Genomic DNA, 24,157 nt, shown 5'->3' on the forward strand with positions numbered 1-24,157 from the left:
CCCCCCCCCCCCCCCCCCCCCCCCCGTGTTCTAGTTAAAGAAAAGGTTTTCATTCTTGGGAAACTGAAGGGTGGGTGTTATGATGTAGCAGATCTGCTAAGTGTTATTCTCATGGAAATCTTGTTTGGAGTAATCTGAAAAGATCCCCAGTAACAGTCTTCAGCCTCCTGTCCTTCCTCTGTTTGCCTGAAGGTAAAACCACGTGCCCTAGATGTTTATTACCGGGGTTTGGGTATCATTTTTACATAGAAATCAGTTTTCACAAAAGCTTCTATCTTGTAAGCCCTACAAAGCAGGAAGTCCTCTATCTTCCTTTTCTTTGTTCTCATTTCATACCTCATTTGATTTCACTTTATGTGTTTTTATCACTCTACGTTAGCATCTGTACATCATAGAGTTCTGTCATTTATTTCTTCCTTGCCTCAAACATTACTGGTCTTGTACCCTAAGAGATGAGAGGAAGATATGTACTTAAATCTTAGGAAGACATATACTTAAAGCTTTTGTGCTATTTTTGAAAAGTACCCATGTGCAGTATCATCTCTCTTTTTCATGTATTGATCCATTCAACAAATATTCTGAGTATTTGCAGCATTCCAGACTGTGCTAGGCACTGGGGATACAAGTGACAAGGGTGACTGTCGTCTCTACAGTGAAATGTTAGGAAATAAACAAGGGGTGGAGGAAGAAAATAATGAACTGGAGCCAGCTAATGCCAGCACTGCCCACTCTTCCCCTCTGCCTAGAATGTGTTTCCACTCATGCGGTGGGCCATGTCCCACCTCTGCTGCAGGATCCAGCTGACTCATCACGTCTGCACTAACATTCTCTCCGATCCTCCCGGGCGGCGGGGGAGGGGAGAGGACACTGCGTGTCTTCCCAGTTATCACGCTCATCATTTTGCGCCATTCCTGCATTTTGCTTTCTACCAGACTGTGATTTATGTCCAGTACCTATCATGAGAGCTGAGGATAATAGGCATCCAATAGATACTTATTGAATGATGAACATACAAAGCCCAGATCATGTAAAAATACTTCAGCTTTGTATATGCCATTGAGTAATACTAAAAAGAAGAAAAAAGAATTTTTGAAGACAGGTGTAGGCATTTCTGTGATTGCAGGATGCTTTAACCACTGGGACGTTGCCGATCGCTGTGTTCACGTTGTATGCATGCAGGGAAGGTGGTAAATTCGGCTCTTTGGAAGAAATGAAGGGAAAAATTAATTTGTGGGAAGAAAATGGGTGTGTATTTGCTGGATTTGAACTCTCTCATTTAATTCTTGCCTTCTAAGACGAGAGTTTTATCCCCTTCCCATACTTGCGGAAAGCCAGGCTGCATCAGTGGTAGTGTGCTCAAGATGGGATTCAGGTGGAATTCAGTGGCGGCCCTCTCGGTGCGTGAACCCGAGCTCCTGTTTTCTGTCTCGTGTTGCACGTGTTCACACGAGCCCACTGAGTTCCAGTCTTGGTGGAGACTCTTCAGCGGTCCTGAAACCCAGCGTCTTAGGAGTACTTTTGGCAATTTCATTCTGAGATTGAGGTCGTCCTCTTCTGGCAGTCTGTCTATGTTGGATCACGTGAAGACGCTTTGAATCTGGAATGGCTCTTACGGAAGATCATGGGTCAGCTTTTTTAGTTTCTGACAGGTTCAGAATTTTGACAGGGCTGCAGTTGGGATACCTGCAAAGATCTGTATTTGCTGATTTTACAAGCAAGGAGCTGGAATGACGATTAGTGTGGTCCATCAGTATGTGCGTCTTTCTGGTTTTTCGGTTTTCCAGAGTATTTCTCAAGTTCATGTACCTATTAGGGTTATTCTTGGGGTATATTAATTTATACTGTCAGACTACTTGCATTTGAAGCAGTAGCAGTCCTAAGCTCTTCCGCTTTGAATCTCAGCATCTGGAGTAACCTAGGTAGGTGAGATCAAAATTTTCTTCAATCTCTACACTACTGAATCTGTATGCCAAAGATCGATAAACCAGTTTTTTAAAATGTCTTCGCTTTTATGGGCTAAGTCTTTGAAATCCTACTTGTAATTCTCACTTTCCCAGATTTTGTTGAGGAAGTGGTTTGTATAGACTCTTAGGAAAAATGAATCCTTTATTTTCAGCCAGAGTGAATAGCTCCACGATCCAATGGCCCCAGGGCCTTTCTGAATCTCATGCCTTTGCTTCTTTTCTCTAGCTGCACTGGCCACATGACTGTTCCTAGCTCCCAGCACCTGCTCACCCCAGACCATCTGGGAAATTTGTACTTGCTGGTCCAGAGCCTTACCTGGAACCTTCTTCCGGTGCAAGTCACAGGGCCACATCCCTGGTTTCCTTCAGGAATCTGTTCACATTTTATCAATGAGACCCTTCTTCATCAATTCACTATAGATAATCTGTCCTCGTTCCCTGATGGCCTGGCATGCCCTGTCCCATATCTTCCCTGTTCAATATTCTCTAAATATTTCAGGTTTCTTATTTTTTAAATTTTTCCCTCCCTATGAGAAGTAGGGCTTTTCAGTGTTCATTTTCTGGAGAGCAGTGCCTTCCATTAGTAGGTGCTAAATAGTTGTTGAGTGAATGAATGCCACATGCAATTTAGTAAGTTTTAAACTGCTACAAACAGATGGGAAGAAAATACATTTATTTCCCATTGCTCTTGGGTATAGTAGGGTAGCAGTGAAAGAAGTAAGGTAATATTGGACTAAAGTAACTGTCAGATAGTCAAGTTGGTTATGAATGTTTGACTTGAAGTGCTCACATCACTTACTTTATAACCTTCCATTTTTAATTAAAATTGTAGGAAAAAAATTATATACTTATTAAATGCAGACATGTTTCTTTCTAATTTCCTAGTTTTTCAGATGCGCCCAAAAAACCAAAAACAAGGTATGCTTTAAGGCAATGAATTGATTCTTCAAATCATGCAGGGGCTCTTGTGGTTGACTTGGAACTTTCATTCAACCCTAGATAATTACTTTTAGGCAATATGGTTATCCTGTTCCCTTTGCCAGCTTAGGAATGGAAGTGGGTTCTGGTTTTGACTCTAAAAGCTGAAAAGAAGAGCTTCCAGCAAAGATTTCCTCACGTCCTGAGAGAAGCAGAGGAAGAGGTGGTTCTTTGTTTCCGGATGTCCTCTGGTCCAATAGAGGAGCTTGCAGCTGGGTGAGCCCTGATGGCCTGGCTGGCGCAAGGGTAACACTAAGCGCTGAGAGCGAGCCTGCCTGTCTCTGCACTCCACAGTAAATTTCCTTTTCACTGGAGCTAGTGCGAGGCAGTGTTTTGTTATGCAGTCCCAGAAACATCAAAAGTGATGACATTTGTTTCATAATGTAATTTTGAACATTTATTTCAGGACTACCTCCTTACCATTTATACCTCGTCATAAATCCAGTTTGAAAACCTTTGATTACTGGTTGGGGGGGGAATATATATATATATATATATATATATATATATATTCTTGTTTAATTTTTACTTTTGCCTTAAAATCTTTTATGAACCTGGATTTACTGCTGTTTCCTGAGGAACACTTATTCATGGACTAAAGTTGATTTGGGTGGCAATATAATTTCTCAAAACACCAGAATGAAAGTTTATAGGCCTAATTCTTCCCTGTGGCTTAGCAGACTAGTAAGAATTAGTTTAGAATGCATTTTTTTTTCTTTTTTAACTTTAGAAAGTTAGTGGGGATCTAGGGAAGGAGAGATATGTTAATGTGATCCTCAGCTGCTTTGAAGTTTACAAGACTATTTACTTATAAATGCTGATTTCATCTCTGGGAAATAGCTGTGACCAAGTACCAATAAATTTACAATTCAGATGCCACTTTCGACAGGAAAGAAAACTGCTCAATATTTTCTCTTGTTATATGCTTTTGCTTTCTCCTGTAGTTCTACAATTTCAATTTTAGAGACAAATAACTCCAGCTGATATAGAGAAGGCTGACAACGAGGAGAACCATATGTCTAAATATTGGTATGCTAGTAGTTTTCAAACACTTCTCACATCAAAAATTGTTTTCAAATGAAACTGCCTAAAAATCTAATAAGAATGGGATCTGCAGGCCGTTTAAATCTTTATTGTCTGGTGGGGAACTATTTCACTGCTTATTGAACCCACGGAGCACAATTTGAAAACCTGCTGCATCGAGGATTAGTGAAGAATGAACCTGTGAGTTTCCATCCAAATGGAGATATTTCTGAAGAAGAAATAACAATTGCAGCACAACGGACAGAACCTGGGCTGTAGTGGTGGATGCCCGGCACAGATAAGAATCTCTTTGATAATAGTAGGAAACTGATCTGAGTCCCCTTTCCCACCTTTATAGCCTTTCGCCTCTGTAGTGCTGCCATGGAGCCCTGGTCACAGAGGATCTCTGCAGACCTCAGGAGCCTCACTGTTGGGGGCGTTCAGCCCTCTAGCAGGTGCTTATGGGCACCTGTTATGTGCCAGGCATTTCCTGAGGTGCTGAGAGTACAAAGATCAATGACACAATTTGGAAGGTTTACCCTATTCATTCAGCAGAACGTAGCAATGAATAGTTTCATACCTGTTCCTTTAACAGTTGAGAGACTATTGAGGAAGGGATTATTTAAATGGGAAAGAGCATGGGAGTTTTCGATCCTAAATTTGAATTTTGAAATGTAATGGGTTTTATTAATAAGGCCTTCGTCTCTACCCATCTCCCCCTGAAATTGAACTACATTTAGGATTCATGGTTATTTGTGTATGATCCCTTTGGAGTCTACGTTATAGTTCGAAGCCCCTATATTGGTAGGAGTAGAACACAGCTGTATCCATTGGTGTTTGTTTTGATAGTGTCAGGTTTTTTATGTAAATTGTGTGAAGCAAATATAAGTGATGGGGTAGAATTCTGTGTATCTCTGTCTCACTCTCTTTAGGACTGGGGAGAAGAAGGTGGGAGTGTGTTTTTGCCAATGAGAGAAAAGAGAAGGGAACAGTCAGGAAAAATACAAGGAATCAAAAACAAGTAAAAGACATTGAGAGTTTTGCAGATTACAATAGCATATGGACATTAAGAGTTGGTCTGAAGAGCTTGAGAGAAGAAAAATGCCTCTCAATTCTGTACTGACCTTTTCACTGTAGGTCATTGACGTGCATGACACACTTCCTCTGGTAACAGTTGTTGGTACAAGATTCTCGCTGGGGTTAACATAGAGCCAGGAGCTAGTGGAGGAAATGACAGACTCTGGGACCTGGGTTAGCTTTCTAAAGAGTTGTATTTAATTGAGGTAGATTTTAATGTTCTTCAAATAGAATATCAAAGAAGTAATTTAGTCTAATATAGACTGGTGTTGACTTTTAAAATCAGCTTTCATGTTCATTTACCCCGATGTTTTATTTTCCTTAAGACGTTTAAAAAAACAAAAACAAAACCAAAAAACCTTGTTTGCATGTCTTTTAGCTCTTTATAGAACAGTATGATTGTAAGTGGTACCTTGAGAAGACTGTAAATAGTTATGTATGATTTGATTCTCATTTTTAACTATAGTTTTTAAGAAGAGCAGGCAATTATATCTAAATCAAAATAGGGCATTGAAACAAATTAACAAATTCAGGTGTATCTTAGTTGTCTTGCAGCTGGATTCAGAGCTGAAACAGCAATTAATTAATCACTTTTGAACACGGGGAGCTTGAACTCATATTGAACTTCTTTTGGCAAGTATAGACAGGACTATTTTAGAGATCCGTGAGCGCTTAAGCAGGGATTTTTTGTTTTATTGTTTTTAAGTGAAAGGTTAACTTAGGTAAAGAGACGGCCAAGGCCCATGTGAGGTTAAAGAGCAGTCTGCCTTCCGACTTCAGATTTTAAGCACCTCCACATTCTCAGGGAGTACGAAGTCTTGAAAACTAAATTACTTGCACTATTGATGAAGTGTTCCAGAATATTGTTTTTCCTGGCTTAATATGTCAAAAAAAAAAAAAAAAAAAAGGAAAGGAAAAAAAACTCAAGTTAACTTTGTGAATAAAAATGCAGGCCTTAAAGAAAGATCTGCTTCAAAGCCAACAGTCCCACCGGAAGAAGCTGAGCCATACCCGTGGCTGGAGGAGCAGGTTCCCGAGGACTCAGGTAAGCGCTCCTCCACCTCCGACCGGATGTGCTTCCGGCTGCCGCCTGTGCCGCCGGCTGTTTCCAGAAGGCTGCTTTACCCATAATTTGTGTCACGATGTTTACGGGAATATGATGTATTTTTTTCTCCTTCTCTTCTGAGATTTTGGAGTAAACTTAATGTTTTCTGGTAAAAATTTACACAGGATAATTTTAATTTGGGGGATCAAGAATTGAAGGCACAGAGGAGCAGTTAGGAACACCATGAACTAAATGCCGGGCTTCTCCGATTCCAGAACTTCTTGCAGTGAAAACACAGTCAGACATGCGGTGTACACAAGTGTCGTCATTGTTCCATGATCTAACGGAGGCCTACTGGGCTCCCAGTCTTTCTAATAGGAGGGTCCCCTTTCTCCGTCAGAGACTTCCCAGACCCCCACATAATGCTGTGGAGGCCCGTTGTACATCCACATGAATTCATAGATAAACTCAGGTATCTCCTTAGTCGTCCAAGGGCCTGTGACCCACAGAAAGAAAATTCCTAAAATCTGTGAATAAGTTATTGGCAAGTGATATTCAAATCTATTACTGTCATTTCCTGTTTGTGCTGTGATATGTATTATTGCAAAGTGCGATTTAATTGCTGCACGTTTTCCCTTTAACTAATCATTCTCCCAAATTTGGTTTCATTTTGCCACCTATTGGAAGTGTTTGGTATGACACTACATATTTACTGGCAACTCCAGTACTCTAATTTTATTATCACTGTATGAATATTTGATTTTCTTTTCTCCCTTTTAAGATCAGTATGCTGCTCTGATGTTTTTATTTGTTCAAAACATAATCCTGGAATTTACTCTCTCCCTCCCAATCCTTTAGAATACCACAACTCAAGCAAAAAAGCTACTTAAAAAAAAAAAAGTCTTATAATTAAATGTGTATTTGGATTTAACATCTCAAACATTACGTTGCACTAAATAAATTTATAATTTAAAAATCTTCTTTTTCAAAGCTAATAACCCACTCTGAAATGTGCCATTTGCTTCTGTTCTCCTTTTTAAAAATTTTTCTTCATACTACTCTACATTTAACTGATAACTTGTCCTTCTGAATCCATCAGTTTATTATCAACTCATATCCTTTCAACTTCTTTGCAGTGTTTGGTTTAGTTTAAATGTTGCCTTTCAACCTTTCTACTATCTAGATTTTTGGCTTCTTTCTCTTCTCTATCTGTTCTACAAACCCAGGTACATACCTTTCATTACAACACAGTAAAGTAAACCCTCTCTTGGTCCCTACAGAACTTTGTATCTGCCCGCCAGTCCTCGGCCCTATAGTAGCCAGATTTTTGAAACAAGAATCTACAGTAGCTTTCTTCACCTTATTTTCCACCCAGTTTTTAACTCACTACAGTCTAGCTTCTGCCTGTACTAACCCTCCCCAGAGGAAAGGAGGAACATCACAGAATCATGGAACGATGAAACAGCATGGTGGACTCACCAAGTTCAAAGCCAGGGCTAGTAGCAGGTGATTCTGGAGAGGCATGGGAGCAGGTCTTGACTGTGGAGGTCTTCTGTCCTGTTCTGAGGAGCTTAGATTTTCCTCTGTTCGGGCAGAGGGAGCTATTAGAGGGTTAAGCAAAAGAGCAGAGTGCCATCCACTCTAGTTACTAATATTAGATTCTCTGTGGATGGTGCTGTTAACAGTCGTGAAACTAGGAATTGGTTAGGAAGCTGTCATGGGCATTGTGAGAGCCGAGGAGGGAAGAACAGAGATTGGCAGGCTCTTCTGTAATTATATGCAAATACATATAAACGTGGTTTGTGCCATATAACCATCTATAAAAATAGAAGGTACTTTCCGTGCTTCAGGAATGGTTTGGTAATGTGATTAGGCTAACAGGCTCTTAAACTTTTTCCTACCTGAAGCAGTTCAAAGGAGTTTACTCTGTTTTTGTCATCGAGGATTAACACGTCAGGGTAACCAACTGATGTCATTGGCATTGCTTCCTGTGACAGCATGCGTGACACTGAGTCTAGCGCTACTTTAATTTACTGAACGTGGATGTTTGTTAAAATTTATCACAGTGTCAGTGTCATTACAGCTTCTTATTTGTTGCGCCACATTTCAACAAACCTGGTAATCTGATAAGCATGTCGGGATGTCGTTAACTGATAGTGTTGACTTTTGTAATTTATATCTGTTTCAATCTGTGGATCTGGCGGATGGGCTTCTCCAAAGCTGAAAGGATTGCCAGTTTTCACGTGGGGTCTTCTCCTCAGTTCTGACCCTCTCAGTCCTCACACTAGCCAGGGGGCCCTTTCTCCTGACTGTCAGGGAAGACAGTGACTGGTCATGCCCTTTCGTGTATATTGGCCTCATCTTCTACATTTTAATCTTTGTTTCCCAGTACTTCCCTCCTGAAAGCTTTGCCCATCCCCTTTTCTTTATTCTATCATGATTGTGAATTTTGTTAATTAGAAAACAAGTAATTTTGCTCTGTGAGGTGTTTGCTAAACATTTATATATTCTGTCAAAATAAAACCAATCTTAAATATTTACTGTGTTTGCCAACTTATAAAAAGGGGGCAAATGAATATGAAAAGGTAGCATAGTTGATGAACCAAATATATTCACTGAAATGTGTGTACCTGGATGTCATGTTTCATGTTCTTCATTAATATCTAGATATTTTTATACTTAGTTATGTTTTGTAATCATTTTAGGACCTCGGAATATTGAAGATGAGGTAGAAGAGCAAATTCAGCCCCTTCTCCATGAGTCAGTCTACACAGAACATGGTATGAATTAAAACCCATTTTCTCATGCATTGCTTTCTCAAATAGTGGTTAATTACATGAAGTGACTTTGACATGATTTTTAAATTTAAGTCATAACTGAGTGTGTTTTTTTTAATTATTGGAGGCAGGTATTTCTGAGAGAGCACTGGACTCATTTTATCTTCTCCCGCCTTAATGCTAAGGAACTTATCACATAGGTTTAATAAAGAAATGGTAGGAATAAATAAGAAGAAATGAGTTAAGACCAATGATACATCAGGAACAGATGGCAAGAACAGGGAAGAGGAAAGTAGAACACAACCAGGCAAGCTGTAATGGGCTATCTGGCTGCTGTCGGCCGCCGAACCTGCTGCACACTTGGGTGGTCGCCAGAGCAAAAAGTACATCAGTCATATTACCAGGGAGGAAATGAACATGCTATCTACATAGAGAATATAAAACATTTCCCCAAATCTTACATCTAAAGCATTTCTTACATGCAGTTCTGTACAGAGAATATTAAATGATACTTTAGAAACCCACGCTTTAAGATTTTATGAGCCTGTTTCTTGTAACACCCCTTGATAAAAGTAGAGCGTGTAACCCCAAGATGTAGCTCACAAAGGGATTTTGAAGAAGGCAGAGCACATGGTAGCCTGATATGCCTAATGGTTTGCTGTCAGCTGAAGAGAGTCCTAAAGGAAAAAATTATGTTTCTTAAAAACAACTGGGACTCTCTACCATTGAAATTGCTTTAGCAGGCGTGCTAAACCATTTTCCTCAGTCCTGGGTGTTTGGATGTTATGTGTAAAGCATCCCATCCGTCTCTGTCTGTGCCTGCTGGGGAGACTGTCTGCAGCTAAGCTGGGGGTTTTTGCCATTGGCTTTCTGGGGTCTAGGAGCCCGTGTCTGTGCATTACTGGCTTTTCTACTCAGCCAGGAGAGCTGCTGCTTCTGAGCGTGTGTCTGCCCCTCTGGGCGAGCCTGGGCTTTCCCTTCCTACATCTTTGGTTCAACTCTAACCTAACATAAGGATGATGCAGTCTAAATAAATCAGGGATTTCAGTATGACGAGGACAGTGCTGTAACAGTGAACTGTAATGGCTTTGTGTGGGCCTTGCATAGACGTTGGCATTAGCAAAGGCTTCCCCAAAGAGGTGATTTTCTGACTTAATAGCTGAAGGACTTAATAGCTGAAGGTCATGCTTTGCCAGGTGGGTGTTGTTCGTGGAGGGTCCCAAGCAAAGGGCATGGCACGTGGACAAGCCCAGAGGAAAAGAGGATCCGAGGGTAGTTCAGGGTGGCGGGCCAGTGGAGTACCTAGGTGGAGAGTGATTGGCAAAGGGTGTTTGTACTTGATTCACAGAGGAATCCGAACCACTGGAGGGCACTAGGGAGCGCTGTGCCGTCTGTCTGCCCGTGAACAGGAGCGGAGGGAGTGTGCTGCGGGAAGAGGAGATGGGGGCCCTACTGGTGATCTGAGTGGGTCAGGATGGTCGGTCGAACCAAATTTAGCCAAGGTGGGGAGAGAGAAGCGTGGGACGATATGGTAGACATTTGGATGGGTGGGTGTAGGAAGCCAGACAGAAGGGGGAGGAATCAAGTCTAGCATGCCTGGGTTTCTGGCCGCAAGCCTTCCTCTTGGACTTACTCTCTGCTTTACTTAGAAATTCACAGAGGCCATGAATTTAAATGTAATTTGTGTTGCTTCCGAGTATATATCTGCAGCCCTATGTCCTCTGAGCTCCTGGCTTATCCAACTGTCTGTTGATCTCCATTTGCGTGTTTTATGGTCATCTCAGACTCAAAATGGACTTAAACACAATTCTCGATTCCTTTGCATTTCAAAGCTCTCCCCCACCCCCTAAAATTGTACTTTTATTCCACTCTTTTATATTTAGGTCATGGTCTGACCCCTACTTAGTAGCTTAAGCTAAAAACTGGGGAGTTTTCCTTATTTTTCTCTCTCCTCCTGTTGCCTCATACGGGACCGATGGGCAGGTCCCTCCAGCTTGGCCTCCAAGCATGCATCTGGACCGCAGTGTGGCAGCGTCACTGTCCCCTCCTGTATGATGGCTGCAGAGGCGTCCAGTTGGGTTTGTGTTTGATATGCCTTATGGGGACCTTTTCTTTTTCTTTTTCTCCTCTCAGTTTCCTCCAGTGCAGATGCTCTCTTTTCCTTGTGATTGCCAAGTTTGTCTGCCTCAGGACCTTTGTACCTGCTCTATCTCTAGCTGGTGTGTGTGTGTTTTCCGGTCAAAACATGGCCTCCCTGAGCACCATCTCTGTCGTAGACTCTGGCCGCACGTTCTGCACTTCATCGTGTTGTTTCGGGGCCTGTGGCTATCATGTACTAGCTGTGTGGCTTTAGCCGAGTTCCTCAAGGTCCTTGTCCTTCAAAGGCGGATGATAGTACCTACTTCCTAGGGTTACTATAATGGCCGAAGAGGGCTTGGCAGTGCCTCAGATGTAGTCAGCCTTCAGGGAACTGTTTTACTGGGCTGTTACTGATGGAGCAAGGGAGACTCAGATAAAGCATGACGTTCGGTTGCTTTCCCTACTGAAAACAGGGACTTTCCATTAAGTAGCGGTGGCCAAGAGTTAAATCCTGCTCATGTGAAAACTATGAAGTTGCCCTGGATAACGTAAGAGTAAGGAAAAAAGAACATGGAAGAGGGGGTATGGTAAAATCAGGGACAGGAGTTAGAATTGGCGATTGGTTTGCCGATTAGCAGAAAACCTGAAATGAGGAGAAACAACGTAGCAGGCTGTGACTGACTGAAAGACAGAAAACAAATAGATAGTGTGGCCATAAATGGGCCCATACAGTTCAGTACCAGCAGAGGACACTGCTACGCCATGTTAAAGGTGAGGGAAGGAAGCCTTCCTGCAGTGTTTGAGGAGAGTTCAGTGGCAGCAGAAATAGCAATAACCTGATGATGATAACGATGACGATGACAACAAGAATAACACGAGAACAGTAACACCTGAGTAGTTACTGTGGTCTAGGCAGTTGTCCAAATGCTTTAATTCTCACAACAAGGCTGTAAGGAGGAAGTCCTACTATTTCCTTTTTATGGGAGAAAAGGCTTTGGCACAAAGTAGTTATGTAATTTCTCCGGGGTGTCACAGCTGATGTGGAAAAACTAGATCTGGAGCCACACACTCGAGACCCCACACTCCTGAGCCCCTTATGGCCCTGTGAGCATAGCTAAGTTGCTTGTGTTGCTTGGCTGGAGTGTTATGTATAAGACATACTCTGCTTGAAGCCACATCAGGTTACTGCTGGGAGAGTTTCTTACACCACGACGACAGGCTAAACCATATCTCAGCGGGATACGTAGCTTATCCAGCATCTACACAAAAGAAGCAGAACAGCTCAGGATATCATAAAAGTTCGTCTCAGAAGAGAAGAATAGGCATTTCTGTGTAACTTACAGGCTCCACATAGCAACCTTTAGATGCAAAGTGCAGTACATGTGACCTGATGCAGATGACCTAGCATACAGCTGACAGAGGTGTTTGGCCATTCTTTGCAACAGAGCATTTTATAGAGTTACTTAAGATTGGTATGTGGAGTTTTAGACCAGTTCTCAGTGAGCGGTCCCAAGGTGATCTTCTCTCTAACCTGGTGATAATTGAAGAGGCAAATACATTAGCAATTAGGAATTCCTTTATTCATTCCTTAAATACTTACTGAGCATTTCTTATGGCTAAGCAAGGCCCTGGGTGCTGGGCGTACATAGTAAGTAAATATATGAGGTCCCCGTGCTTGGTGAGTTCATGTTCTAGTGAGAGAAGGCCTTTGCCCCCTTCAGGTGGACTAGCACTTGACCAGAGTGAGGACAGAGGCTCAGAGCGGGCAACAGCATGTGCGATGGCCCAGACGAGGGGCAGGGAGTGCCCAGCAGCAGGAGCGGGTATGTGGCAGAACTTCGGAAGAGGCTTACGTGTCCCGTGTCAGCTGCTGCCTCTGGGCACCTTGGTGTGGACTTGTGTGACTTTGTTCGTTGTGACCATTCAAGGAGACGATGATGTGCAGCAAGAAGAGGCTGGACAAGCAAGAGAACCACAGCTGGAAGATGATGATTTCCTCGTAGGAAGTGACGCAGATGATGGATTTGAGCCCTTGGAGACCAGAACATTTCATGAAGGTAGGAAACGTCTTTTGGTTTCAGAATAAAACCCAGCAGTCACTTTGTGATTATGATTATTAAAGTCTTTCTTAAACACCTTTAAAAGCAAAATTTAATTTTTATCTGAAGTTTCTTTTTAAGTGGAAGCTGGGAAGTCCAATTAAAACTAATTTTTTCCCTAAAATAAATAGAAATTTTGATTTTGATTCAAAGCACTTTTTTAAAAAAAAATTTATGTTTTTATTTGACAGACAGAGATCAGAAGTAGGCAGAGAGGCAGGCAGAGAGGGGTAGGGGGAAGAAGGCTACCCGCCGAGCAGAGAGCCCGATGTGAGGCTCGATCCAGGACCCTGGGATCACGACCTGAGCTGAAGGCAGAGGTTTTAACCCACTGAGCCACCCAGGTGCCCCTCAAAGCACTTTTTAAAGGAAACTGTCAGAATATATAAAGTCCTTATAGAAATAGTAAGTGAAATGCTTTAGCACATTGCTTCTACTGTGCCTTTCTTCCTGGAGTGCCATGTATCAGAAGAAATTCAGAAAATTGATGAAATATTTTATTTGGCAATCTGTCACAGACTCTTGTTCTAATATGACCCCCCCCCCCCCCCCCCCCCCCCGTGTTCTAGTTAAAGAAAAGGTTTTCATTCTTGGGAAACTGAAGGGTGGGTGTTATGATGTAGCAGATCTGCTAAGTGTTATTCTCATGGAAATCTTGTTTGGAGTAATCTGAAAAGATCCCCAGTAACAGTCTTCAGCCTCCTGTCCTTCCTCTGTTTGCCTGAAGGTAAAACCACGTGCCCTAGATGTTTATTACCGGGGTTTGGGTATCATTTTTACATAGAAATCAGTTTTCACAAAAGCTTCTATCTTGTAAGCCCTACAAAGCAGGAAGTCCTCTATCTTCCTTTTCTTTGTTCTCATTTCATACCTCATTTGATTTCACTTTATGTGTTTTTATCACTCTACGTTAGCATCTGTACATCATAGAGTTCTGTCATTTATTTCTTCCTTGCCTCAAACATTACTGGTCTTGTACCCTAAGAGATGAGAGGAAGATATGTACTTAAATCTTAGGAAGACATATACTTAAAGCTTTTGTGCTATTTTTGAAAAGTACCCATGTGCAGTATCATCTCTCTTTTTCATGTATTGATCCATTCAACAAATATTCTGAGTATTTGCAGCATTCCAGACTGTGCTAGGCACTGGGGATACAAGTGACAAGGGTGACTGTCGTCTCTACAGTGAAATGTTAGGAAATAAACAAGGGGTGGAGGAAGAAAATAATGAACTGGAGCCAGCTAATGCCAGCACTGCCCACTCTTCCCCTCTGCCTAGAATGTGTTTCCACTCATGCGGTGGGCCATGTCCCACCTCTGCTGCAGGATCCAGCTGACTCATCACGTCTGCACTAACATTCTCTCCGATCCTCCCGGGCGGCGGGGGAGGGGAGAGGACACTGCGTGTCTTCCCAGTTATCACGCTCATCATTTTGCGCCATTCCTGCATTTTGCTTTCTACCAGACTGTGATTTATGTCCAGTACCTATCATGAGAGCTGAGGATAATAGGCATCCAATAGATACTTATTGAATGATGAACATACAAAGCCCAGATCATGTAAAAATACTTCAGCTTTGTATATGCCATTGAGTAATACTAAAAAGAAGAAAAAAGAATTTTTGAAGACAGGTGTAGGCATTTCTGTGATTGCAGGATGCTTTAACCACTGGGACGTTGCCGATCGCTGTGTTCACGTTGTATGCATGCAGGGAAGGTGGTAAATTCGGCTCTTTGGAAGAAATGAAGGGAAAAATTAATTTGTGGGAAGAAAATGGGTGTGTATTTGCTGGATTTGAACTCTCTCATTTAATTCTTGCCTTCTAAGACGAGAGTTTTATCCCCTTCCCATACTTGCGGAAAGCCAGGCTGCATCAGTGGTAGTGTGCTCAAGATGGGATTCAGGTGGAATTCAGTGGCGGCCCTCTCGGTGCGTGAACCCGAGCTCCTGTTTTCTGTCTCGTGTTGCACGTGTTCACACGAGCCCACTGAGTTCCAGTCTTGGTGGAGACTCTTCAGCGGTCCTGAAACCCAGCGTCTTAGGAGTACTTTTGGCAATTTCATTCTGAGATTGAGGTCGTCCTCTTCTGGCAGTCTGTCTATGTTGGATCACGTGAAGACGCTTTGAATCTGGAATGGCTCTTACGGAAGATCATGGGTCAGCTTTTTTAGTTTCTGACAGGTTCAGAATTTTGACAGGGCTGCAGTTGGGATACCTGCAAAGATCTGTATTTGCTGATTTTACAAGCAAGGAGCTGGAATGACGATTAGTGTGGTCCATCAGTATGTGCGTCTTTCTGGTTTTTCGGTTTTCCAGAGTATTTCTCAAGTTCATGTACCTATTAGGGTTATTCTTGGGGTATATTAATTTATACTGTCAGACTACTTGCATTTGAAGCAGTAGCAGTCCTAAGCTCTTCCGCTTTGAATCTCAGCATCTGGAGTAACCTAGGTAGGTGAGATCAAAATTTTCTTCAATCTCTACACTACTGAATCTGTATGCCAAAGATCGATAAACCAGTTTTTTAAAATGTCTTCGCTTTTATGGGCTAAGTCTTTGAAATCCTACTTGTAATTCTCACTTTCCCAGATTTTGTTGAGGAAGTGGTTTGTATAGACTCTTAGGAAAAATGAATCCTTTATTTTCAGCCAGAGTGAATAGCTCCACGATCCAATGGCCCCAGGGCCTTTCTGAATCTCATGCCTTTGCTTCTTTTCTCTAGCTGCACTGGCCACATGACTGTTCCTAGCTCCCAGCACCTGCTCACCCCAGACCATCTGGGAAATTTGTACTTGCTGGTCCAGAGCCTTACCTGGAACCTTCTTCCGGTGCAAGTCACAGGGCCACATCCCTGGTTTCCTTCAGGAATCTGTTCACATTTTATCAATGAGACCCTTCTTCATCAATTCACTATAGATAATCTGTCCTCGTTCCCTGATGGCCTGGCATGCCCTGTCCCATATCTTCCCTGTTCAATATTCTCTAAATATTTCAGGTTTCTTATTTTTTAAATTTTTCCCTCCCTATGAGAAGTAGGGCTTTTCAGTGTTCATTTTCTGGAGAGCAGTGCCTTCCATTAGTAGGTGCTAAATAGTTGTTGAGTGAATGAATGCCACATGCAATTTAGTAAGTTTTAAACTGCTACAAACAGATGGGAAGAAAATACATTTATTTCCCATTGCTCTTGGGTATAGTAGGGTAGCAGTGAAAGAAGTAAGGTAATATTGGACTAAAGTAACTGTCAGATAGTCAAGTTGGTTATGAATGTTTGACTTGAAGTGCTCACATCACTTACTTTATAACCTTCCATTTTTAATTAAAATTGTAGGAAAAAAATTATATACTTATTAAATGCAGACATGTTTCTTTCTAATTTCCTAGTTTTTCAGATGCGCCCAAAAAACCAAAAACAAGGTATGCTTTAAGGCAATGAATTGATTCTTCAAATCATGCAGGGGCTCTTGTGGTTGACTTGGAACTTTCATTCAACCCTAGATAATTACTTTTAGGCAATATGGTTATCCTGTTCCCTTTGCCAGCTTAGGAATGGAAGTGGGTTCTGGTTTTGACTCTAAAAGCTGAAAAGAAGAGCTTCCAGCAAAGATTTCCTCACGTCCTGAGAGAAGCAGAGGAAGAGGTGGTTCTTTGTTTCCGGATGTCCTCTGGTCCAATAGAGGAGCTTGCAGCTGGGTGAGCCCTGATGGCCTGGCTGGCGCAAGGGTAACACTAAGCGCTGAGAGCGAGCCTGCCTGTCTCTGCACTCCACAGTAAATTTCCTTTTCACTGGAGCTAGTGCGAGGCAGTGTTTTGTTATGCAGTCCCAGAAACATCAAAAGTGATGACATTTGTTTCATAATGTAATTTTGAACATTTATTTCAGGACTACCTCCTTACCATTTATACCTCGTCATAAATCCAGTTTGAAAACCTTTGATTACTGGTTGGGGGGGGAATATATATATATATATATATATATATATATTCTTGTTTAATTTTTACTTTTGCCTTAAAATCTTTTATGAACCTGGATTTACTGCTGTTTCCTGAGGAACACTTATTCATGGACTAAAGTTGATTTGGGTGGCAATATAATTTCTCAAAACACCAGAATGAAAGTTTATAGGCCTAATTCTTCCCTGTGGCTTAGCAGACTAGTAAGAATTAGTTTAGAATGCATTTTTTTTTCTTTTTTAACTTTAGAAAGTTAGTGGGGATCTAGGGAAGGAGAGATATGTTAATGTGATCCTCAGCTGCTTTGAAGTTTACAAGACTATTTACTTATAAATGCTGATTTCATCTCTGGGAAATAGCTGTGACCAAGTACCAATAAATTTACAATTCAGATGCCACTTTCGACAGGAAAGAAAACTGCTCAATATTTTCTCTTGTTATATGCTTTTGCTTTCTCCTGTAGTTCTACAATTTCAATTTTAGAGACAAATAACTCCAGCTGATATAGAGAAGGCTGACAACGAGGAGAACCATATGTCTAAATATTGGTATGCTAGTAGTTTTCAAACACTTCTCACATCAAAAATTGTTTTCAAATGAAACTGCCTAAAAATCTAATAAGAATGGGATCTGCAGGCCGTTTAAATCTTTATTGTCTGGTGGGGAACTATTTCACTGCTTATTGAACCCACGGAGCACAATTTGAAAACCTGCTGCATCGAGGATTAGTGAAGAATGAACCTGTGAGTTTCCATCCAAATGGAGATATTTCTGAAGAAGAAATAACAATTGCAGCACAACGGACAGAACCTGGGCTGTAGTGGTGGATGCCCGGCACAGATAAGAATCTCTTTGATAATAGTAGGAAACTGATCTGAGTCCCCTTTCCCACCTTTATAGCCTTTCGCCTCTGTAGTGCTGCCATGGAGCCCTGGTCACAGAGGATCTCTGCAGACCTCAGGAGCCTCACTGTTGGGGGCGTTCAGCCCTCTAGCAGGTGCTTATGGGCACCTGTTATGTGCCAGGCATTTCCTGAGGTGCTGAGAGTACAAAGATCAATGACACAATTTGGAAGGTTTACCCTATTCATTCAGCAGAACGTAGCAATGAATAGTTTCATACCTGTTCCTTTAACAGTTGAGAGACTATTGAGGAAGGGATTATTTAAATGGGAAAGAGCATGGGAGTTTTCGATCCTAAATTTGAATTTTGAAATGTAATGGGTTTTATTAATAAGGCCTTCGTCTCTACCCATCTCCCCCTGAAATTGAACTACATTTAGGATTCATGGTTATTTGTGTATGATCCCTTTGGAGTCTACGTTATAGTTCGAAGCCCCTATATTGGTAGGAGTAGAACACAGCTGTATCCATTGGTGTTTGTTTTGATAGTGTCAGGTTTTTTATGTAAATTGTGTGAAGCAAATATAAGTGATGGGGTAGAATTCTGTGTATCTCTGTCTCACTCTCTTTAGGACTGGGGAGAAGAAGGTGGGAGTGTGTTTTTGCCAATGAGAGAAAAGAGAAGGGAACAGTCAGGAAAAATACAAGGAATCAAAAACAAGTAAAAGACATTGAGAGTTTTGCAGATTACAATAGCATATGGACATTAAGAGTTGGTCTGAAGAGCTTGAGAGAAGAAAAATGCCTCTCAATTCTGTACTGACCTTTTCACTGTAGGTCATTGACGTGCATGACACACTTCCTCTGGTAACAGTTGTTGGTACAAGATTCTCGCTGGGGTTAACATAGAGCCAGGAGCTAGTGGAGGAAATGACAGACTCTGGGACCTGGGTTAGCTTTCTAAAGAGTTGTATTTAATTGAGGTAGATTTTAATGTTCTTCAAATAGAATATCAAAGAAGTAATTTAGTCTAATATAGACTGGTGTTGACTTTTAAAATCAGCTTTCATGTTCATTTACCCCGATGTTTTATTTTCCTTAAGACGTTTAAAAAAACAAAAACAAAACCAAAAAACCTTGTTTGCATGTCTTTTAGCTCTTTATAGAACAGTATGATTGTAAGTGGTACCTTGAGAAGACTGTAAATAGTTATGTATGATTTGATTCTCATTTTTAACTATAGTTTTTAAGAAGAGCAGGCAATTATATCTAAATCAAAATAGGGCATTGAAACAAATTAACAAATTCAGGTGTATCTTAGTTGTCTTGCAGCTGGATTCAGAGCTGAAACAGCAATTAATTAATCACTTTTGAACACGGGGAGCTTGAACTCATATTGAACTTCTTTTGGCAAGTATAGACAGGACTATTTTAGAGATCCGTGAGCGCTTAAGCAGGGATTTTTTGTTTTATTGTTTTTAAGTGAAAGGTTAACTTAGGTAAAGAGACGGCCAAGGCCCATGTGAGGTTAAAGAGCAGTCTGCCTTCCGACTTCAGATTTTAAGCACCTCCACATTCTCAGGGAGTACGAAGTCTTGAAAACTAAATTACTTGCACTATTGATGAAGTGTTCCAGAATATTGTTTTTCCTGGCTTAATATGTCAAAAAAAAAAAAAAAAAAAAGGAAAGGAAAAAAAACTCAAGTTAACTTTGTGAATAAAAATGCAGGCCTTAAAGAAAGATCTGCTTCAAAGCCAACAGTCCCACCGGAAGAAGCTGAGCCATACCCGTGGCTGGAGGAGCAGGTTCCCGAGGACTCAGGTAAGCGCTCCTCCACCTCCGACCGGATGTGCTTCCGGCTGCCGCCTGTGCCGCCGGCTGTTTCCAGAAGGCTGCTTTACCCATAATTTGTGTCACGATGTTTACGGGAATATGATGTATTTTTTTCTCCTTCTCTTCTGAGATTTTGGAGTAAACTTAATGTTTTCTGGTAAAAATTTACACAGGATAATTTTAATTTGGGGGATCAAGAATTGAAGGCACAGAGGAGCAGTTAGGAACACCATGAACTAAATGCCGGGCTTCTCCGATTCCAGAACTTCTTGCAGTGAAAACACAGTCAGACATGCGGTGTACACAAGTGTCGTCATTGTTCCATGATCTAACGGAGGCCTACTGGGCTCCCAGTCTTTCTAATAGGAGGGTCCCCTTTCTCCGTCAGAGACTTCCCAGACCCCCACATAATGCTGTGGAGGCCCGTTGTACATCCACATGAATTCATAGATAAACTCAGGTATCTCCTTAGTCGTCCAAGGGCCTGTGACCCACAGAAAGAAAATTCCTAAAATCTGTGAATAAGTTATTGGCAAGTGATATTCAAATCTATTACTGTCATTTCCTGTTTGTGCTGTGATATGTATTATTGCAAAGTGCGATTTAATTGCTGCACGTTTTCCCTTTAACTAATCATTCTCCCAAATTTGGTTTCATTTTGCCACCTATTGGAAGTGTTTGGTATGACACTACATATTTACTGGCAACTCCAGTACTCTAATTTTATTATCACTGTATGAATATTTGATTTTCTTTTCTCCCTTTTAAGATCAGTATGCTGCTCTGATGTTTTTATTTGTTCAAAACATAATCCTGGAATTTACTCTCTCCCTCCCAATCCTTTAGAATACCACAACTCAAGCAAAAAAGCTACTTAAAAAAAAAAAAGTCTTATAATTAAATGTGTATTTGGATTTAACATCTCAAACATTACGTTGCACTAAATAAATTTATAATTTAAAAATCTTCTTTTTCAAAGCTAATAACCCACTCTGAAATGTGCCATTTGCTTCTGTTCTCCTTTTTAAAAATTTTTCTTCATACTACTCTACATTTAACTGATAACTTGTCCTTCTGAATCCATCAGTTTATTATCAACTCATATCCTTTCAACTTCTTTGCAGTGTTTGGTTTAGTTTAAATGTTGCCTTTCAACCTTTCTACTATCTAGATTTTTGGCTTCTTTCTCTTCTCTATCTGTTCTACAAACCCAGGTACATACCTTTCATTACAACACAGTAAAGTAAACCCTCTCTTGGTCCCTACAGAACTTTGTATCTGCCCGCCAGTCCTCGGCCCTATAGTAGCCAGATTTTTGAAACAAGAATCTACAGTAGCTTTCTTCACCTTATTTTCCACCCAGTTTTTAACTCACTACAGTCTAGCTTCTGCCTGTACTAACCCTCCCCAGAGGAAAGGAGGAACATCACAGAATCATGGAACGATGAAACAGCATGGTGGACTCACCAAGTTCAAAGCCAGGGCTAGTAGCAGGTGATTCTGGAGAGGCATGGGAGCAGGTCTTGACTGTGGAGGTCTTCTGTCCTGTTCTGAGGAGCTTAGATTTTCCTCTGTTCGGGCAGAGGGAGCTATTAGAGGGTTAAGCAAAAGAGCAGAGTGCCATCCACTCTAGTTACTAATATTAGATTCTCTGTGGATGGTGCTGTTAACAGTCGTGAAACTAGGAATTGGTTAGGAAGCTGTCATGGGCATTGTGAGAGCCGAGGAGGGAAGAACAGAGATTGGCAGGCTCTTCTGTAATTATATGCAAATACATATAAACGTGGTTTGTGCCATATAACCATCTATAAAAATAGAAGGTACTTTCCGTGCTTCAGGAATGGTTTGGTAATGTGATTAGGCTAACAGGCTCTTAAACTTTTTCCTACCTGAAGCAGTTCAAAGGAGTTTACTCTGTTTTTGTCATCGAGGATTAACACGTCAGGGTAACCAACTGATGTCATTGGCATTGCTTCCTGTGACAGCATGCGTGACACTGAGTCTAGCGCTACTTTAATTTACTGAACGTGGATGTTTGTTAAAATTTATCACAGTGTCAGTGTCATTACAGCTTCTTATTTGTTGCGCCACATTTCAACAAACCTGGTAATCTGATAAGCATGTCGGGATGTCGTTAACTGATAGTGTTGACTTTTGTAATTTATATCTGTTTCAATCTGTGGATCTGGCGGATGGGCTTCTCCAAAGCTGAAAGGATTGCCAGTTTTCACGTGGGGTCTTCTCCTCAGTTCTGACCCTCTCAGTCCTCACACTAGCCAGGGGGCCCTTTCTCCTGACTGTCAGGGAAGACAGTGACTGGTCATGCCCTTTCGTGTATATTGGCCTCATCTTCTACATTTTAATCTTTGTTTCCCAGTACTTCCCTCCTGAAAGCTTTGCCCATCCCCTTTTCTTTATTCTATCATGATTGTGAATTTTGTTAATTAGAAAACAAGTAATTTTGCTCTGTGAGGTGTTTGCTAAACATTTATATATTCTGTCAAAATAAAACCAATCTTAAATATTTACTGTGTTTGCCAACTTATAAAAAGGGGGCAAATGAATATGAAAAGGTAGCATAGTTGATGAACCAAATATATTCACTGAAATGTGTGTACCTGGATGTCATGTTTCATGTTCTTCATTAATATCTAGATATTTTTATACTTAGTTATGTTTTGTAATCATTTTAGGACCTCGGAATATTGAAGATGAGGTAGAAGAGCAAATTCAGCCCCTTCTCCATGAGTCAGTCTACACAGAACATGGTATGAATTAAAACCCATTTTCTCATGCATTGCTTTCTCAAATAGTGGTTAATTACATGAAGTGACTTTGACATGATTTTTAAATTTAAGTCATAACTGAGTGTGTTTTTTTTAATTATTGGAGGCAGGTATTTCTGAGAGAGCACTGGACTCATTTTATCTTCTCCCGCCTTAATGCTAAGGAACTTATCACATAGGTTTAATAAAGAAATGGTAGGAATAAATAAGAAGAAATGAGTTAAGACCAATGATACATCAGGAACAGATGGCAAGAACAGGGAAGAGGAAAGTAGAACACAACCAGGCAAGCTGTAATGGGCTATCTGGCTGCTGTCGGCCGCCGAACCTGCTGCACACTTGGGTGGTCGCCAGAGCAAAAAGTACATCAGTCATATTACCAGGGAGGAAATGAACATGCTATCTACATAGAGAATATAAAACATTTCCCCAAATCTTACATCTAAAGCATTTCTTACATGCAGTTCTGTACAGAGAATATTAAATGATACTTTAGAAACCCACGCTTTAAGATTTTATGAGCCTGTTTCTTGTAACACCCCTTGATAAAAGTAGAGCGTGTAACCCCAAGATGTAGCTCACAAAGGGATTTTGAAGAAGGCAGAGCACATGGTAGCCTGATATGCCTAATGGTTTGCTGTCAGCTGAAGAGAGTCCTAAAGGAAAAAATTATGTTTCTTAAAAACAACTGGGACTCTCTACCATTGAAATTGCTTTAGCAGGCGTGCTAAACCATTTTCCTCAGTCCTGGGTGTTTGGATGTTATGTGTAAAGCATCCCATCCGTCTCTGTCTGTGCCTGCTGGGGAGACTGTCTGCAGCTAAGCTGGGGGTTTTTGCCATTGGCTTTCTGGGGTCTAGGAGCCCGTGTCTGTGCATTACTGGCTTTTCTACTCAGCCAGGAGAGCTGCTGCTTCTGAGCGTGTGTCTGCCCCTCTGGGCGAGCCTGGGCTTTCCCTTCCTACATCTTTGGTTCAACTCTAACCTAACATAAGGATGATGCAGTCTAAATAAATCAGGGATTTCAGTATGACGAGGACAGTGCTGTAACAGTGAACTGTAATGGCTTTGTGTGGGCCTTGCATAGACGTTGGCATTAGCAAAGGCTTCCCCAAAGAGGTGATTTTCTGACTTAATAGCTGAAGGACTTAATAGCTGAAGGTCATGCTTTGCCAGGTGGGTGTTGTTCGTGGAGGGTCCCAAGCAAAGGGCATGGCACGTGGACAAGCCCAGAGGAAAAGAGGATCCGAGGGTAGTTCAGGGTGGCGGGCCAGTGGAGTACCTAGGTGGAGAGTGATTGGCAAAGGGTGTTTGTACTTGATTCACAGAGGAATCCGAACCACTGGAGGGCACTAGGGAGCGCTGTGCCGTCTGTCTGCCCGTGAACAGGAGCGGAGGGAGTGTGCTGCGGGAAGAGGAGATGGGGGCCCTACTGGTGATCTGAGTGGGTCAGGATGGTCGGTCGAACCAAATTTAGCCAAGGTGGGGAGAGAGAAGCGTGGGACGATATGGTAGACATTTGGATGGGTGGGTGTAGGAAGCCAGACAGAAGGGGGAGGAATCAAGTCTAGCATGCCTGGGTTTCTGGCCGCAAGCCTTCCTCTTGGACTTACTCTCTGCTTTACTTAGAAATTCACAGAGGCCATGAATTTAAATGTAATTTGTGTTGCTTCCGAGTATATATCTGCAGCCCTATGTCC

At 41.5% G+C, this 24,157-nt stretch overlaps 1 protein-coding gene across 1 annotated transcript in view; it reads left to right on the top strand.

The window, feature by feature from the left end:
• The first annotated feature begins 12,768 nt into the window (after positions 1-12,768).
• The window catches only part of LOC111155391 (aspartyl/asparaginyl beta-hydroxylase-like), a 157,816-nt gene continuing 146,427 nt past the window's right edge, over positions 12,769-24,157 (top strand). The window contains exons 1-4 of the mRNA XM_022515542.1: positions 12,769-13,000; positions 17,897-17,993; positions 19,524-19,660; positions 22,366-22,440. Of these exons, the coding sequence (XP_022371250.1) occupies positions 12,769-13,000; positions 17,897-17,993; positions 19,524-19,660; positions 22,366-22,440 (541 nt within the window). The remainder of the gene's footprint in view (positions 13,001-17,896; positions 17,994-19,523; positions 19,661-22,365; positions 22,441-24,157) is intronic.

Source organism: Enhydra lutris, unplaced genomic scaffold (assembly GCF_002288905.1).
Source record: "Enhydra lutris kenyoni isolate GAN:26980312 unplaced genomic scaffold, ASM228890v2 scaffoldscaffold41, whole genome shotgun sequence".
NCBI lineage: Eukaryota > Metazoa > Chordata > Mammalia > Carnivora > Mustelidae > Enhydra > Enhydra lutris.